The 18,984-nt window shown below is 34.3% G+C and overlaps 1 protein-coding gene across 1 annotated transcript; it reads left to right on the plus strand.

The window, feature by feature from the left end:
* The first annotated feature begins 63 nt into the window (after nucleotides 1-63).
* Nucleotides 64-17,725, plus strand: LOC100377925 (protein sel-1 homolog 1). The gene is made up of 18 exons (XM_006817364.3): nucleotides 64-427; nucleotides 1,136-1,585; nucleotides 1,897-2,181; nucleotides 4,327-4,387; nucleotides 4,704-4,866; nucleotides 5,491-5,604; nucleotides 12,187-12,268; nucleotides 12,508-12,662; nucleotides 12,855-12,911; nucleotides 13,022-13,090; nucleotides 13,642-13,782; nucleotides 14,088-14,175; nucleotides 14,578-14,726; nucleotides 15,282-15,447; nucleotides 15,791-15,865; nucleotides 15,974-16,146; nucleotides 16,321-16,443; nucleotides 16,910-17,725. Exons 1-18 carry the CDS (start codon nucleotides 370-372, stop codon nucleotides 17,030-17,032), a joined length of 2,532 nt encoding a protein of 843 aa, XP_006817427.1. The 5' UTR covers nucleotides 64-369; the 3' UTR covers nucleotides 17,033-17,725.
* The last annotated feature ends 1,259 nt before the right edge of the window (nucleotides 17,726-18,984 follow it).

An 18,984-nucleotide genomic window follows, 5' to 3' on the forward strand; every position in this document is an offset into this window, starting at 1 on the left:
TATTTCTTTTTTTCAACTTTGTTGTTGAACAGCCAATCAGGGCTCGTGTTATATATTAACGAGATGTTAACTATACGTGGCATTGCAGCGACTGACTTGATATCTCGTGTCGAAGGAGATACAATGTTGGTATCGTGTTAGGCTGACGAATATGTAAACATGGATTCGATCAACTTAACGCTAGTTTTGTCTTGAACACATATGCTTTCTGCATTTCGACCAGCTCCTAGTCGTGTCATTGAGTAGCGAAGATACGAAACTGAGAAAACCCGGAAGTGTTTTGATATTACAGTTTACTTGTTTCATAATTCAAAACATAACAAAGACTGTACCGGCTGTTTACTAATACTAGCTTTCCAGCCTGAAAACATGAAACTGACTATTTTACTGACGACGTGTTTCACAGTAACCATTCTTCCCTCGTTTGGTAAGTCTGATAATTTACTTGAAGTACACACTGTATATACACAGTATAGTAACCATGATATTATAGGATGTATAGAATATACTTGGGTATGCAACTTGTGTGATATCCAAATTTGAAGTCGCATGAGTTACGAGATTATCACAAAATTGCGATATAAACTTAGATTATTTCTATAAATGTTACTACAAATGAGTGGGTCTGTTAAAGAACTGTTTATTCCAGGCTGTTTTTGTAAGCCTCCTTGCAAAGCGTATATAACCTTTTATTTTGCCCCTTTGAATACACCGATGATCTTGCTCATTTCTATTTACACAATCAAAACTTTTCAAGTGTCCGTAACAATCTGTGACATTGACGGTTAACAGTTCAGTTGACACAGATGTGGAATTCTCATAGAATAGAATCTTCATTGCACATACAGTTTGTATCACTTTGTAACTACTTAGAAGTTATTGTTCTGTTTTGGCTTTTGTCGTGCAGTAATTAAATATACAGAAAACAGCATGTAATTGTGTTAGATAATTTGGTCAGACATGTTGCACCATTTGTAAATTTAGAGATAAAATCTGCTATTAATGAGTTTTCTCAAGAATTGTTGTAAATAACCAATATGTGCGCACATTATATACTAGCATAACCGGTTACCAGGTATAACGAACAAATTTTATTATTTTTATAATAAAACAAATTTCTGTGTCATTTTTGTAGGTGCTGATCAACAACAGCAGATGCAACAGCCTGTGGCACACAATGACAAGGAACACTATCATCACACTCAACAACATAAAGGACATGAATCTATAAAAAATGATGACAATAAAAAAAGGGAACCACCGCCTTATGTAAATTATAAACAACCTCCAGGTGGTCACCCAAACATACACATGGCCAATCGGAGAGAGCCAACTCAGCAGCCGCAGCAGCCACAGGAACGACGCATACCTCTAGGTGGTGATAAACCTACCGGTCATGTTATGGCAACAAAAAAAGAAGTGGAACAACATGAACAGCAACGGCAATTGGAACGCCTTCAAGAGCAGCGAACAGACACTGCAGGGGGATATAAAGTCAGTGGTCATGTTCCACCAGATATACTTGAAAAACAGTTAAAATATGAAAAACAGAGACGATTAGAGCAGCAACAAAGTCTCTATACAGGTAATATTTCCTCTCCATCATTTGTGCATGAACAGCATCTGAAATAAAATCTAGATATTGAGTCAAACAGTAAATTTTCGCTAACATTATCACCCATCATTAACACAGCAGTTTCATTCTACATCATCATTACTGAACAGTTGTCTTTTTCAACACTAGACACAAACACATGTCAACCTTCACAAAAAAGACATTCAACACAAACATGCATATGTGCTTGAGTAACTAAGAACATGCTCTCCTGCTTATCTATGGAGAAATTATGAAAAACCTTAAAATATATCAAAATGCATTTTTTTTTGTCCCATCAGAATCAAGGGAGAATGTGAAAATGGCACAAACTGAATCAGGTGCTGCTAAAAAAAATGTTTACAAACCTAATGCAGAAGCGAATCAAGATAATATGAAGCAGTATGCAGCTGTTGATGATGTGCAAAAACAAGAAGAACAACAAAGGACTAAAGAGCCTGATGATTTACAGGCTAGTTTAACATTGGATTCACAGAATGAGGAATCTCTGAAACAAAATGAAATGCCTGATGTCAATCCAGTGGATGCTCCTCCGACAGAACCAGTAGATGATAAAACACAAATAGGTAGGATTGAAATTTAAGTGAAACTTGTCATTTGGTTCATAACATGTATGGTTTTTAAATCAACCAATAGATTTAAAAATGACTTGCATCATTTTTCTGTCAAATATTTCTTTCAAGCTTAATGTGGAAATTTTTTATTAATTAATAATCAATGAGTCTTGGCCATGAATAAACTTAATGTTTGCATAATTGTGAGCATTGGTCAAATTATTAAATGTCATTAAACCCTTCCCATCATTCCAAAGCGATAATTCTCGTATGTAAAACATTATTCTCTGAAATGTTCAAAAGCATTACAAGTCTTGGCATTGGAAAACTGAATACTGTAGAATACTTTATTTTTGCTTGGAATTTATTTTCGCTATTTTCCCTGAAGGGATGATTCCGTGAAAATAAAATCCAGCGAATATACTTTTTTTACTATATTTCACATTAAACTCATCAAAAATCAGTGAAAATAAATTCCAAGCAAAACGCCCAAAAAGCCTTTTCAGCGAAAATTAAATCCAGCGAAAATAAAGTATTCCACAGTATAAAACTTGTAGAATCATCGATGGTTAGACCAGGTAGAGGACTACACATGATTGGTTTGTTACACACAACTATAGGTGCAGCCATCACACCAGGGGGGGAGTTGCATGACACGATTGGTTGAAATAATCGTCTCATTTGCATAAATTCATGAGCAATGAAAAACTCGTCTTTTCAGTAAAATTGTGCCAAAATGCTTCTATCGTTACGAGCTAAAAAAATAATCGGAAAAATGATGTAAAGGTATTTTTTGAGACACGTTTTCGATCAGACTCCAGCTAACTGTTAAAAGTAAGCACAGGTTTTCTCTTTACCATAATCATAGCAAGTTACGAAATTCATGGAGAGGCACGTTTAAATTTCACTCTAGTACTATTGCTCAAAATTGCTCAAAATGTTTTCGGTGACTTTTATCAGTGACAAGTTACCTAATTAGTATGCATTTCGAGAAACCACAGTGTGTGTGCATGCGCAGTTTGAAATGGAACAGTTTTGAACGCAATAAAATCACGCGTAGAACTCGGGCTCCAGCAAGAAATCGTGGCGTCAAACTGGTTGTCGATTGAATTGTTTTGCAATAGACATAATTTTGGAGCCTGTAGTTGTCTATGAAATGTTTCTAAGTTTTGTTGAGGATTATTTTGTAAAGAAATTGCTGAAATTATTTCATCTGTTCGTAAACGGGACGTTGTTGCTTTGACGATGGGCTACGGACGACTGACGTCGAAACGTTCCATTCAGATCGGATGGTGCCCTCTCGTGCCAATCCCCCCCTGCATCACACCATGGCTCAGGTAGTGAATGCAATACAACATAAAGGTCAAATACAGAGGTCAATGAGATGTGAACTCATTTGCATAATGCATACTCTACATCCTCCCTTTCAAGATATACTCTACAAAACTGGTTCATTGACACCATGAGCACCTTTTCATCATTAGACTTTCTCACCCAAATTTTTCTGTACTTTTTTTTTTAAATTCTTCAATATTTATGGAAATGAACCCTAAACAGACAAAATTTGAGTCAATTTTCAATTTTTACTAAAAAAAATTGGATATTTTTGTCTCAATATTCTGAAGGAAAGTGCAGATTATAAATGGGACTATTTTGTGAATTTGTGATGAAAAGAGGGAACTGGTGATGAAAAGTTAGGCGCTATGAGACAGGTCACCCATCCTAGTGGGGTTTCATTTTCTGACAATTAGGTGACTTATCACACATGTATTCAAATGGTTTGACCACTTGTAGCAATGACAGATATTATTACTTCATATTACCAGTTTGTCTCTGCTGAAAATGTAACGTTTGCCTGATTTGCAGGAAGTACCAAAAATAGAGCATTGACCTAAGAAATTGAACTTTTTAGTGATATTATTACATAATTACTTGTTGTCAATCCAGTAAAATATGGAATTGTGGTAAGGCAATTTGATAAAATTTGAAATTGTGGTCAGGCAAATTCAAAAATCATGAAATCAATTTATTATGCCAGAGTAGCAAAGACTCCACTTCCTTAATGATAATAATAAACTTTATTTAACAACGATAACACTTATCTTCTCCATGGCCATTCATTTCTTTGGATAAGTTGTTTAACTATGTTATTCACAGCGGAAACCACCTACCAGATGGCATTACCATTACTGAATGCAACAACAGATGACAAGAAAAGGTGAGGACCTATTTTGTTGAAATAAAATACAAAAATAAACACCTAATCTATATGCACATGTCTACTTCAATGTTATAGTACACGTTTGATTCTGCTGCTGTACCCAGAAAAAATTCCCAATCTAAACTTCACCACAATACCATATTAGCCTTATACATGTACATAAAAGTTGTTTTCTTTAAACGGTACATTGTATACTACCTGTAAGTATTTGTATCATCATGTAAAGTCAAGATAAATTACTATTATTCATTGTTACTTCATCTGAATAGAATTTTTGTATATCTTAATTAATTGCGTTGTTTCCTTTTAACAGGGGATATGCTCTTTTGGAAATAGCAGCTTATTTAAACCATTCCAAGTCACAAGAATTGGTTGGTTATGCGTATCTATTTGGTGATTATTTGACATTTAATGTGAGTGGAGCACTTGATATGTTCACAGATCTTGCAGCTAAAGGAGTGCCTGAAGGACAGACAGTAAGTATAGCTATATTACAATGCATTAAAGTACTAGCATCTCAGCTGTTCATCTCTAAACTTTAAAAACAACACACTATTGATTGTGTGAGCATTAGACAGAATACCATTCAAGTGATTGAAATTGAAATGCTGTGAAAAATGTAAAGAAAGCTTGTTACAAAGCACACATTGTCATCATTTTTAATAAAAATGAGTAACATGACTGTCTTCTCATAACATTATATTTGGTTTTGCTTTGGCTTAATATAAATGAATGCAAAATGCACTTGTTAACTTTTTTGATTTTTTTGACACCATTTTGATCGAAATCTGTAGGCAAAAGAAAATTATTCTACTTTGTTCAAAACTAACAAAGAAATTATGAAAAAGAACAATTAGAAAATTTGCTGCTCCAACACTCGGACGAGAGCAACTATGGCATTTTAAAAGGGAGTCGTCACCTACGCATACGTCAGGTGGCCATAGTGTGATTGTTTACAAACAAGCATCTACCCATGAGCCTTTGCGTTCTTAGCATGTGTTGTTATCATCGTTTGGGACTCGATTCCCGCGCGTGCACAGGTGACAACCTTCTCGCCTAATTCAAAATTCATTGGATGCTGTGTGTTTACTTTTTGCCAGGGTTTGGGCTTTATGTATGGTGCTGGTATTGGTTTGAACTCTAGTCAAGCTAAGGCTTTGGTTTACTATACATTTGGAGCACTTGGAGGAGAACCATTGGCACAGATGATGTTGGTAAGAGCTGTTTTCTTATATTACATTGATGTGGTAATATTAATTAGGAGAATGTACATGTATGGTGTTTTAGCAGAATACCACTACTAGGGGGATTGTTTTTCCTGTCAATTTTGTTTGTTCAATAGCAGTGAACTTTTGCAGTCTGGTTTAATACTGGACCACACTATTATTTTCACAAAAATCAAAGATACCAGTACCATTACCAGATCATCAAAATTGTAAAGAGCAGTGACTTTCAAGCCATTTTAGACTTGATTGGTCTGAACACATCCTCCACAATTAGAATAGTTTAATCTGATCTTGATTTCACTCAAACGACAAATTATTAATGACTTTCAGAACACAATCTTGTCCAATTTACTTAAAAGAAGAAAAGCAATCTCAACTGATGTATTGTTCCATCAATATGGATAACGTAATTCTATTTAAAATAATTACACTCTGATGTAATTTTAATATATGCCTGGCATGGACTCATCAATCCCTGGTGTTGAAACATGGAATATTGATACCATTTTGATTACACTCCAATGTGATTTTAATCTAATGTACTGAGAGTGAAGGTTTATACACGTAGCAACAGTCCACTTTACAGCGGACGCAAGATATTTACATAACCTAACTCCTGTACTTGGGTTCTGCGCATGCGTCAACTAAAGTAACATCGGAACCGGACGGCTCAAAAAAACAGAAGAAATTTAACCCGCCGAGAGGAAAATACGGAAGTAATATGTCACCGAGGGTTGGCATGAAAGCAGATGGAGCAAAGGGAGCCGAGAAACAGGACAGGAAAGTGGACGAAATGCTATCGGCATCCAGTGAAAGTGCGGAAGGCCAGAATCAAATAATACAAGATGGCGACCTCCAAAAGGCAATGAAGTTATCCAGTAAAGATCGGTCGGAAATGATGTTGAGATTGCTTTTCTCGATAAGGGAGGCAGTAGACAAGATTGAACCTATGAATCGGCAGATTGAGGAGACAAAACATAAAGTCTCGGAATTAGAAGAATCATTAAATCATATCTACGAACGGGTAGAGGATATCGAAAAAAGAGACCGCAGCGGGGAGACACGTGACAAGATGGTGGACAAACTGAAATTAAAAGTCCGGGAAATGGAAACCAGACTGAGTGATTCAGAAAACAAGAACGACGATTTGGAAAACAGATCGCGACGAATGAACTTAAACTTCCATAACTTCCCAGAAGGAGCAGAAAAACACGAGAAATCGTGTTCAGAATTTATAAAGAAATTCGTCTTGAATCATATGAAGGTCAGAGGTGTCGAAAACCACGTGGCCATTCAAAGAGCTCATAGAGTGCCTTCGTTTCCGTTGCGGTGTGGTAAGCCAAGATGCATAACAGTAGCATTTGTTGACGCAAGTGTATCAAGATCAATATTATTTGCAGCTCCAGGCACACTTAAGAACAACAAGTTCGAAGGAAAGGACATCTTCATAACAGATGACGTGAGTCAAAAAATTATCCAAGATAGGAAAAGATTGATGAAATTTCGTAAAGACTACCAGAAGGAGAATCCAAATAAAAAGAGTTATATCTCATGGAGGGTTCCAGCTACGTGCATGATAGAAGTAGAAGGAAAAATGAAAGCGATTATGGTGAAAGATCTAGAGGAATGAAAGACCACGAGAAAGGAAAGAAGAAAAAAAGCCTAAGAACTTTGTAAGTTTTATCAGCTATCATAGTGTTGAACAGTTCTATAAGGATTTTTGGGAATTATTTTATTATCTTGTATGCTAATTCCTTGGTGCTATATATGAAGTGGTACTATCTGAGTTAAAGGCGGAGAGAATAAGGATTAAAATAATGAGGTTACCGAGCCGTCCAATAGCGCAGTATCTTGCCTTAAATATCTTAGATTATGTCTATGTTGTTTTTACCGTTTCTTTTGTTAGTATGTTTGTTAGTGTTTTGTGTTCACGAAAAATGGGTGCTACTATTCTTAGGAAATTCCTGTAAAAGCCAAAATATTATGTATGGACTTACAGTTATCAATTCTATCACTTAATACTAGAGGGATGAGAGATTTTAAAAAGAGAAAAAAGATATCTAATTGGATAAAAGCAAAAAAAGTGGATGTGGTTTTCTTGCAGGAAACACACAGTGTGCCAGCGGATGAACAATTTTGGTCAGCTCAATTTAGGGGCAAAATCTGGTATTCACATGGCTCTAATAACAGTAAGGGGGTAATGATTATTGACCGGAATTTAGCTTTGGAGGCTTTAAATATTGTACAAGATAATGAGGGTAGACTTCTTGTTGTTGAATGCAAGATCAATGGATCGCCTTTTATCTTAATGAATACTTATGCACCAAACAGAGAATCGGAACATAAACAATTCTTAGGAAATTTGAGGGATAGACTTGTGGATTTAAATATAAACCCAGACTGTGCAGTTATATGGGGAGGGGACTTAAATTTCACAGTAAACAACATGTTAGATCGATCAGGCAGTGATGCAAGACCTTGGAAGCACTCCATTAAAATATTTAATGATGTCTTAGACCAGTTTAATTTGATAGATATATGGAGGGTCAGAAACCAGAATAAAAAACATTTCACCTGGCGACGTAGGCATCCTTTCATACAACAGAGTAGATTAGACTATTTCATAATATCGGATGTTTTACAAAATGTAACAAAGAAAATAGAAATAATACCAGGAATAGCCTCAGACCACTCAGCAATAGTATTAAGTATCGATGATAAAACTCAGAAACGTGGACCTGCCTACTGGAGATTTAATTCAGCTTTAACAAGAGATGAGAAGTATAATAATATATTAAAAGATAAAATAAATGAATGGACAGAGGAAATGAAAGAGATAGAGGATAAAAGATTGTTATGGGATATGATTAAATATAAAATTAGAAATGTTACAATTGAATACAGTAAGAAAAAGTCCAAAGAAAATAAAGAAAATTTAAAGCAATTAGAAAATAAAATAAGGGCAGCACAGGTCAGCTGTTCGGTTAATCCTAATACGGAAAATTATTCAATCCTTGAAGATTTAACTAGAGAATTAGAAGAACTCTATAATGTTATAACAGAAGGCTCAATCATACGCTCTAGAGCGATATGGTATGAGAAAGGTGAGAAGAACAACAAGTATTTTCTGAGCCTGGAGAGAGCAAACAAGAAAAGATCTACTATTAAACAGCTGAGAACAAGTGAATTTACAGAGATTAGCCAAGAACAGGACATTTTAAAAGACATTAAATCATTTTATACAAATTTGTACAGACAAGAAAATCTTAATAGACAGGAAATTGAAAGGTTTCTGCAAAATCTGGAAATTCCTAGGCTGTCTGATCGATCACAAGATATATGTGAAGGAAAATTGGGGACAGGAGAGGTATTTAATATTTTACCACAAATGAAGGAAAATAAAAGTCCCGGGAATGACGGGTTGACGGTTGAATTTTATAAGGCTTTCTGGCCTATGGTAGGGAAGCTAGTTGTTGATTCACTTAACTATGCGTTTGACAAGGGTGAATTCTCAGAGTCCCAAAAACAAAGTATGATAACCCTAATTGAAAAGTCTGGTCGGGATAAATTATATCTGAAGAACTGGCGCCCCATTTCCCTAATGAACGTAGACATCAAAATGGCCTCCAAGTGTCTTGCGAAACGTCTTGAACAAGTAATACCCCAGTTAATAGGTCCTGCACAGGCGGCCTTTGTTAAAGGACGTAATATAAATGATTATGTAAGATTGATAGATGAGATATACCATTATACAAGGGAAGCCAATCTGGGAAGTATCCTACTGGCAATAGACTTTGAAAAAGCGTTTGACACGGTAAATTGGGTGTATCTTTTCAGAGTTATTGAACAATTTAATTTTGGGCCAACATTCTATAAGTGGATAACTACACTGTACAGTAATATTAAAGGGTGCGTAATGAACAATGGGTTCAGTACAGGCTATTTTGAATTGAGAAGGGGAGTGAGACAAGGTGATCCCTTGTCTCCAATGTTATTTGTGTTAGCTTTAGAACCTTTATTGCTAGCAATAAAAAAAAGCCATGATATATCCGGAATTAAAATACGGGAAACCGAAATTAGAGCTGCAGCATTTGCTGATGATATGACGTGTTTTGTATCAAATGTGGAATCCGCTGGCGCACTGTTTGCCTTGCTTAATATATTTAGATCTTGTTCAGGGCTGAAAATAAATAAAGAAAAATCAGAGGGAGCTTGGTTAGGAAAATGGAGAAATAAAAAGGAAAGCATGTTCGGGGTGAAGTGGCCCACGTCTCCCATCAAAATAGTGGGAATTCATTTTTCGTATGATAAAAGGGAAAATTATGCAAGAGATGTCAATAAGGCAGTGAGTAACATGAAAATGATCTTCAATTCTTGGAAACGAAGAAAACTGTCCTTATTTGGAAAAGTTCTGATTATAAAAACATTTGGAATATCACAATTCTCGTATATTCTAAATTCAATTACCCTGAAAAAACAGACTATTCAGGAAGTGCATAAAATTATGTATGAATTCCTGTGGGAAGGCAAAGACAAAATAGCTAGAAGTACAATGATGGGAGGCGTGGGCCAGGGAGGTCTGGCTATGCCGAACCTGTATATCATGAAAAAACAACAAAGAATCCTTTGGATCAAACATTACTTAGATCCGGACTTTAACCATCCCTGGAAACTCTTTCTAGACAAGCAGCTTGAACCAGTGGGAGGGGAAATGATCTTCAGGTGCAATTATAATACTAAGGTTTTGCCGGTGAAACTGAGTGAATTTGTCACAGAGACCTTAGATATATGGGCACAAGAAATTAAAGTTTATAAACAGGGTAAAGATCAAATCATATGGAATAATGAAAAAATACTGATTGGGGGAAAATCGGTATATATGGAGGACTTCGTCCGAAATGGAATAATGAAAGTATCTGATCTTTTTGACGCAAATGGTTTGATACCGTGGCAGTCAATAGCACAGGAGGAATTTACCCTAATACATAAATTAAGATGGCTAGGTTTAGCATCAGCTATTCCTGGGGATCTAAAGTATGGAGAAGCAGATCTGGAATCTACTTATTTCAAAATTACAGGAATTCCTATGGATCTGGAAACCTTAACTAAGAAAGCTATCAAAAATGAGTTATGTGAAAGGTCATTTGTTATTCCTACAAGCCAAAACAAACTACAAATGGAATTGAGGGAGGGGTGCATGGAATGGGGAAAAAGATATAAACTTATGATGAAAATGACAACTGAAAGCAAAATGAGAGAATTCCAGTTCAGGCTCCTTCATAATATTTTATATACAAACCAAAAATTACACAAAATAAACCCTCAGAAGTATGGCAGCCCACAGTGTACGTTCTGTGACTGGGAAGCCGAAAGCTATGAACATTTGTTTTATGAATGTCAATATGTTATATCTCTCTGGAGTGAAATCCTCTTTTGGTGGGGGGAACCACTTAAATTAAAGTCACCACCAAGTAGATTGTGTATGATTATATCTAACCCAGATGATACTTTGATTGTAAACTTTATATCTCTGTTGGTAAGAAAACATGTATACTTTTGTAAAATGAAGGAAATGAAGCCAAATTTTGTTGGCTTCCTATCTTACTGTAAAAGAATTTACCAATGTGAAAATTATATTGCAAAAAAGTACAATAAGATGGCTTCACATCTAAAAAAGTGGTCTCCTTTGTTACCATATGTAAGATAAAAAGAGGTACTACTATATATGTATAATAGAATACAGGAAAGAACAACAATGTAATTTCATAACAATGTAATGTATCAATGAAGCGCCTAATAAAAAGTATATAAAAACAAAACTCCTGTACTTTGCAACATCCCCTAGACACTCCAGTGACCATTGTAGATGCAATAAAGTTACATACAATGTCCCATTGTCAGTTTGCCAGAACACTCATCGCCAAGTCAATCATTCCCTGGAATCTTTTACTTAGTTTCACCTTCACACCGTCACCATATACCAGTTTCAAATATCCTTCAGATCTGAGACGAAATTCGATAAACTCAGGAATTTCTTGTGTAACCTTCAGTTGATGATGGCCGATACTCCTGTCGAAATGTATCCAACTGATGCAACACAAATGCCGCATAATCCCTCGAACCGTTGCCCTTGCTAGTCAAACTTCCTTGGCGATCATTCGCAAGAGGCGAATAATCTCCATCTCAGTGTCTTCATCATAACATAATAGCAATAATTGTTCAAAATTAGAAACTGCATTCAAAACTTAACTGGATCTCACAAGGATAATTAAGGAAACTCATTATGTGTTAGGGGTGTTTTCAAATATTTGTATCAATAAAGTGTCTGATATCACAATGAGTAAAACATGATTGTTTGATGAATATTTGGCTGGACGCTTACACGTTGTAATAGTTGAACCCATCTGAAACCCTGGACCATTTTTTTGATTAACTTTCACGTAGCGGGTATGTAACTTTATTGCATCTATGATGGTCATTGGATCATTGATCCAGTTTTGCAGCATTGAGTTTAAAGTTCTCTGTCAGATTCCAAGAAATTTTGATAATTAGTCTTATTTGTATATTTAGGGGTACCGCTACTGGGCTGGTATTGGTGTGTCACAAAGCTGTGAATCGGCGCTCACATATTATAGAAAAGTAGCAATTAAAGGTAAGACGAAACATACAGGTACATATAATGGCATATAACAACATGCATTCAATGCAAAGTCAAGATAACCGCAACAAAAATGATAATTAAATATCTATCTGTTATGTTTGAAACTAATGTAACTCAAAAATTTATGGGATCGTGTTCCCTAATGAGATTATTTCCTTGAGTAAATAGATGATTAGAGGAAGATAATATCATATGGAGTGTTAATTTGATATTTTTGTTTAATTATATAGTTTCTAATGATGTTTCACTGAATGGTGGGCTGGCTGTGCAGCGTGTTCGTTTATATGATGAAATAGAAAGTTCAGGTACCATGACTGGATTATTGGACGAAGACTTGATACAATATTATCAATTTTTAGCTGATAAAGGGGATGTGCAGGCACAGGTAAACATGTCATGGTTATGTGTTTGTGTGTGGAGGTAGTTTCAATGATGCATTGTGGGTAATTAGAGCTCGGAAGGTTTTGTATCAGTATATCTTGTACTAGTCTTGTCACTAATATTTCTTGTCTTCTTATTTTTAAAAACTATTTTTCTACTATCCTATATATAATTAATAATGTCTTTTCATATACAGGTTGGACTTGGTCAGTTAAATTATCAAGGTGGTAGAGGAATTGAACTTGATCACCAGGTAATGTTTACATCTTTGCTTTTTTATGAAAAATCTTGTCATAAATTCTGTTTGATACATTAAGTTAATTGCAACATTCTTGAGGGCTTTCAAATTATTTTGTTTTACAGAGAGCTCTGGAATACTTCACACAAGCTGCAGAGTCTGGTAATTCAAATGCACAAGCTTTCCTTGGTAAGGTAAGGCAACTGTTGGCGATAGGTGTTTGTATTGTCTTTATTCTTCACAATCAGTGTCTGTTTTACGAGTGAGACAAATATTCCTGAAGGAAAATTCTCATTGGGTTGGACTGTCATAAGACAAGGTCACAGTGACCTTGAGCTCATGATGACATGAGTATCAACCTGCTTTACGAATAAGGATATCAGGTGATAACAGGTTTATCACATGACCAACTCAAAGTGTCTAAAAGACAGATAAATCATAATTTTAAGTAACTATGTTTACAAATAATTTATGCTAATGACATCAAACTGCATCGGTGGACAAGCATTTGCAGTTAAGGCCATTGACAATCAGTAGAAATATTACTATTCTGACGATGTATTCTCAAAATTAACTTTATCTCATTATGCGTATCTTATATCGCAGCAATAAAAAGTATATTGTCTTGTGATTTTTTTTCTCCACATAGAAATGTGCGTTTCACTGATGTATATTACTTGTTATGTTATAAAACAGCACCTTTTACAGCGTTGTTAATTAATATTGTTACTATTTCATTCATTAGATGTATTCAGAAGGAAGTTCAGTTGTCAAACAAGATAATGTAACTGCATTTAAATATTTCAAGAAAGCAGCTGACCAAGGCAATCCAATAGGACAAAGTGGACTTGGCTTATTGTATATGCATGGAAGTGGAGTTGACCAGGTTTGTTATTATTACATTAGGTGTAAAGATAGTTACAACTATAATTTAACAATGCATGGTCATTTGGCTTATAGAACTGTTACAAATGTTTCAAAATTACATTTGTATGGATTCCAGTATTCCCTATTTAATGTTAAATTTATTTGTGTTTGTGAAAGGATTTTTCATCGTCATTGGTTACTGCATATTATCACTTTAAACCTTTCACAAAATAATTTAATCTCAAAACACTAATGAATGACATGTTGATGAATTTACTGAGTGATTCAAATAATATTCTTGATATCTCAATTCTCTGTTACTAGGATTATAGCAAGGCTTTGCAGCATTTTCAGATGGCTTCTGATCAGGGTTGGGTAGATGGACAATTACATCTAGGTACCATGTATTACAGTAAGTACATTCTGCCTATTCTTACTTGCCATGTAAAGTAGTCGCTCAATTAAGTGTCTTGAGTAGTTTATTTGTATATAATATTTTAGACCATAGTTGTACTGGTGTGTATACTCATTATACAGGTCTCAATACATACATGTACTCCTGAATTTATATTCTACTGAATTTATAAGTCACGAGTATAAAAGAGAAAGTGACAGCCATGTTTATTATATGATTTTGTTATTTGGGTAGTCAAAACATTAGTAAACATTTTAATCCATTCACTGAAAATATTCAAATCATCAGTTCTCATGTATTAGCCAGTACATTCTTGCATCCTATCTTCTCACTTTCATGATTTTTTTGGTTTGGGAAAATTATACGAGAGTTTACCTACATTTATCCAATTAATTACAGGTGGTTTGGGAGTGAAAAGAGATTACAAAATGGCTGTCAAGTATTTCAACCTTGCATCACAGTCTGGACATGTCTTGGCATTTTACAATTTAGCACAGATGCATGCAGCTGGAACTGGAGTCATGAGGTCATGCCACACAGCTACTGAAGTGAGTAGACATTCAAATTCTGTCTAAACCTGTACCTGGTATTTTTAGTGCTACTGTATATTTTGAGAAAAGACTAGGAATTAAACAGTAATACATGCAAAAGTTATCGTATAATCATCTACTTTTGGCAAGTGTAGTATTTCTCTATTAGAAGTGCATCTCTAAAAGAAGTGAATGCAAACCATCAATTGTCGTAATTGTTTACTGGATTAGTCAAATATTACTTCTTTTAGCCGTAGACACACCACTGTCATTTACATAAGCACATGTGCTACTAACATGGTATGTGCACTTTTTGACTGTTTTGCCTGTTCATAGCAATGTGTTATGCTGGCTTCAACTTAATAAAAACAATTCTCACAATGATAGATTTCTTGCTCCTGAAATATTGGACGATACTACTATAATTGTATCCAACAATATAGCAGATAATTCTCTGAAATTTCAACTTGCATTTTTTTAGTCTTATTGAAATGGTTTTGTTACTTTTAATAAATGATTTTCAGTGCTGATGTAATACGCATATTCTTATTAAATTTTGCTCTACTTTTTCAGTTATTCAAGAATGTTGTTGAGAGAGGGCACTGGTCAGAATTAATAATGGAAGCACACACTAGTTATAAAGAAGGCAATGTGGATTCAGCATTAATGAAGTATGCATTTCTAGCTGAGCTTGGATATGAAGTAGCTCAAAGCAATGTTGCTTTCATCCTTGATCAAGGTACTGTCATGCATATTACTTTGTAACTATTCTGACTGTAGCTTTTTAGCTACTTTATTTATTTATTTATTTATTTATCAATGAAAGTTGATTATATCACAATCCAATTCAAGATGGTCACCTGGTAGTTTTTTTGCACATTTTGGCGTATATCTCAAATTCATCATGTCCAATTTATGTCCAACTAAAGTTGATCTTTGTTTTGATCCAATCCATAAATGGCTGATAAATCTGCCATTTGGTTTTACAATTTAAATTGTCTGGCAGTCCATTTATATATGTATTATATGTTTCCTTTGCATTCATTAATTACATGAAACATATATTTGTTTATTCATTTCAGGTGAGACCAATCTGTTTGCCAATCATGATACATATAGAAGAGCATTATTACAGTGGAGTAGAGCTGCAGCACAGGGTGAGAAAAATCAACTATATAACCAATGAAATGAACATAAATAGACATTGCTTAGTTTCTTTGTAATTCATTATCAGTACACTCATCAATGGTTGCTTTGTTTTGTAGGCTACACGCATGCTCGTGTGAAATTAGGCGATTACCATTACTATGGTTACGGTACTCAGGTTGATTATGAGACGGCAGCGGTGCATTACAGACTAGCATCAGAACAACAACATAGTGCACAGGCAATGTTTAATTTGGGATATATGCATGAACAAGGACTGGGAATGAAACAGGTAACTAAAGTCTGCCAGACATAAGATTGATGCATCTCTCCACCTTAATAGTATCAGGATGTCTTATCAGTTCATTACTGAACTACACACTCCCTGTGAATATCAATTGTTGTAATTGTTGTATTAATCTTCAACATTATGATTATTATTTTTTCAACTTCTTTCATGTTTTAGGATATTCATTTGGCAAAACGTTTTTATGACATGGCAGCGGAAACAAACTCTGATGCATATGTACCAGTTATGTTGGCATTGGCTAAACTGGGATTTAAACGTAGTCTGGAGTATTTTCAACAGGTGAGTTTATAGGTCTGTTGCATATACTTTATTTCAAACATTATTTATTGCCTAGGGATGAAATTCACCACTGAATAACAATGTTTAATGTTATCAGTGCATTATATAGAACTGGCAGTTATAGTTTAAATGAACAAATTAGCAGTATTGCTATTGATTTCAGATATATCAAATATACTGATTGAAAAAATAGAGATTTAGAGATACAGTGATGAAAATGGATACACCAATTGTATCAGTTAACAAATATTTACTATCTGTTCAAATCAATACATTGTGTTTCTTGTATTAATAATATTGATCTATGAAGTTGGCTAATTTTCATTTGTTAATATTTTGTGTTCCAACTTTGCCAAAAAGATTATTTGCACAGATTTTTAATTCTACTGTTATAGTCACGTACTGGCAAGATTAGAATAGTTCGATATATTTTCTATAATCTACATATATAATGGATTAATTTCAGAGTTCTGATGTCTGGTCAAGTGTGAATCTGGATTACTATCTTGGTACAGATTGGGATATTTATGTAATAACTGTACTAGCAATGATATTGGGATTTGTTATTTACATCAGAAGACAACAATAGATAAACATTTACTGCCACTTTATTTTCATCTTCATGTACATGAAATTATCTTATAATTTATTTAATTTTCAAGAGAATTGTTTGACTGTTGAGTATTAAGACGAATCTTTCATGAACATAGAAGTATTTTTTATCATGTTTCCCCATATTGTGACCAGTCAAATAAATAGACAATTCTAGGATTAACAACTTTAAAATGAATTCAATGCGGTCTAAGAGGTTTATCAGGTTATCAGCAATAACAGGCCAGATTAATAGCAGTATATTACATTATGCCATGTTTGTCTTTTACTCCTGATGATATCCCCATCATTTAATAATGCCATCCAGGGATATCCTAACAATAATGATGGTGTTTTCTTTTCATATGATATCCTCAACACCATGAATTATTGACTTTCTGTTTTGCTCTGTCAAATTGTTAACAAGAGTATGTAGTAGATTTACAGTAATCTCAATCTCGGCTATGGCGTGTAAAGTTACATTTCTGTTTCTCTTATATTGCTTCATCTGCTGTATCTAACTTGAATGAAATAAAATCATGTGAGAGAAGATTGAAAATACTTCTGATCTGTATACGCGTTTGAAGATAATTTTTATAAACTGATATTGAGGGAGGAAGCCCTGAAAATTTATTTTTGTATCAGTTGCCATGGTGATAGATTCATTAAACTTAGTTCATTTACCACTCCATATTGATTTACCATAATTTTCAATTTGTTTAAATCTTACTCATATCATTGTTGATGAAGGGAAAGGTATATGTGGTGATACTGTCTGTCCTCATTGGTGTTGTAAAACTTTTTCTTGTGGTTGCAATAACTCTTAGTTTCTATCCAATATTTTTTTTTACAATATTTTATTAACCAGTGTAGCATCTCGGCCAAGTTTGATTTTGGTATGTGTACTATATACCGATATATATATTTTAAAATATTGATAAATTTAACTTGTAATTAAGTTCCTTTGTTGTGGTTACAGTAACTTGTACAATTTTTAACAGATGATCTTCAAACTTGGAAATCAAATCAATCGCGATCAAATGTCAACCAAGTTCAATTCTTGGGTGACAAATCAGTAAACTGTTCAAGCTAGTATTTCTCTGTCAAATTATGTTGAGATATATTTATACAATTCAGGGAATATCATAATACAGTACATTTAGTATTAATTGAGGAACATTAATTAATATTATGTGCTAATAATGACCTCATTATTGTTCATTTTTGGTCAGAATTGTTCCCAGCTAAATTTTAGCCAGTATTTTCCATGCAAAGAAAAGATTTTAGGTGGCAAATTTATTCAACTTGAATTTTTGTTAATTGTTTAATATCCAGATTCTGAATGGGCAAGGTTGTAATTGGTATGCTACGTTTTGAAAAACAAATCAATATTAGCATATTATATAGATGCAGTGTTGTTTGGTAAGAGCCTTGTAATTGTGTTACAGCAATATCTGCTTACATGAATCAGTCATAAATCTACTTGTAACGGGCTATATGAATTGCATAACTTTGAATCATTTTATAGTGCCATCAGTGTCAATATATTAAATTTACATTGTTTTTATGCATTGTCAAGTTCATGGACCTGTTAAATCTATGTGAGAATTATTTTTAAAAACAAGATTTTTTTTCCCATAGAGGTTTATTGTTTTTACTAATTTATTTTGTTTGGTACAATAAACTATCATGTCTTCATAAAAGTCATTTGCTTCTGTCACATGCTCCATATATTCCCCTGGCAATACCATGTCAGTGTAGTCTGTTTGGCCACTGTATCATAATTTTTCAGGCACTATCCAGGTGTTTCTACTGTCCTGCATCACTCCAGCAGGGTTTTTTGACTAGACCATGCCCAATTACTGAAATATAAATCAAAGCCTATTCATATTCATGCATTCAAGCTTTGTCTACCATTGCTGGCAAGAAACGGGCAGATGTAGGTTCAAG

This window comes from Saccoglossus kowalevskii, chromosome 2, assembly GCF_978046115.1.
Source record: "Saccoglossus kowalevskii chromosome 2, keSacKowa6.1, whole genome shotgun sequence".
NCBI classification, from domain to species: Eukaryota; Metazoa; Hemichordata; class Enteropneusta; family Harrimaniidae; genus Saccoglossus; species Saccoglossus kowalevskii.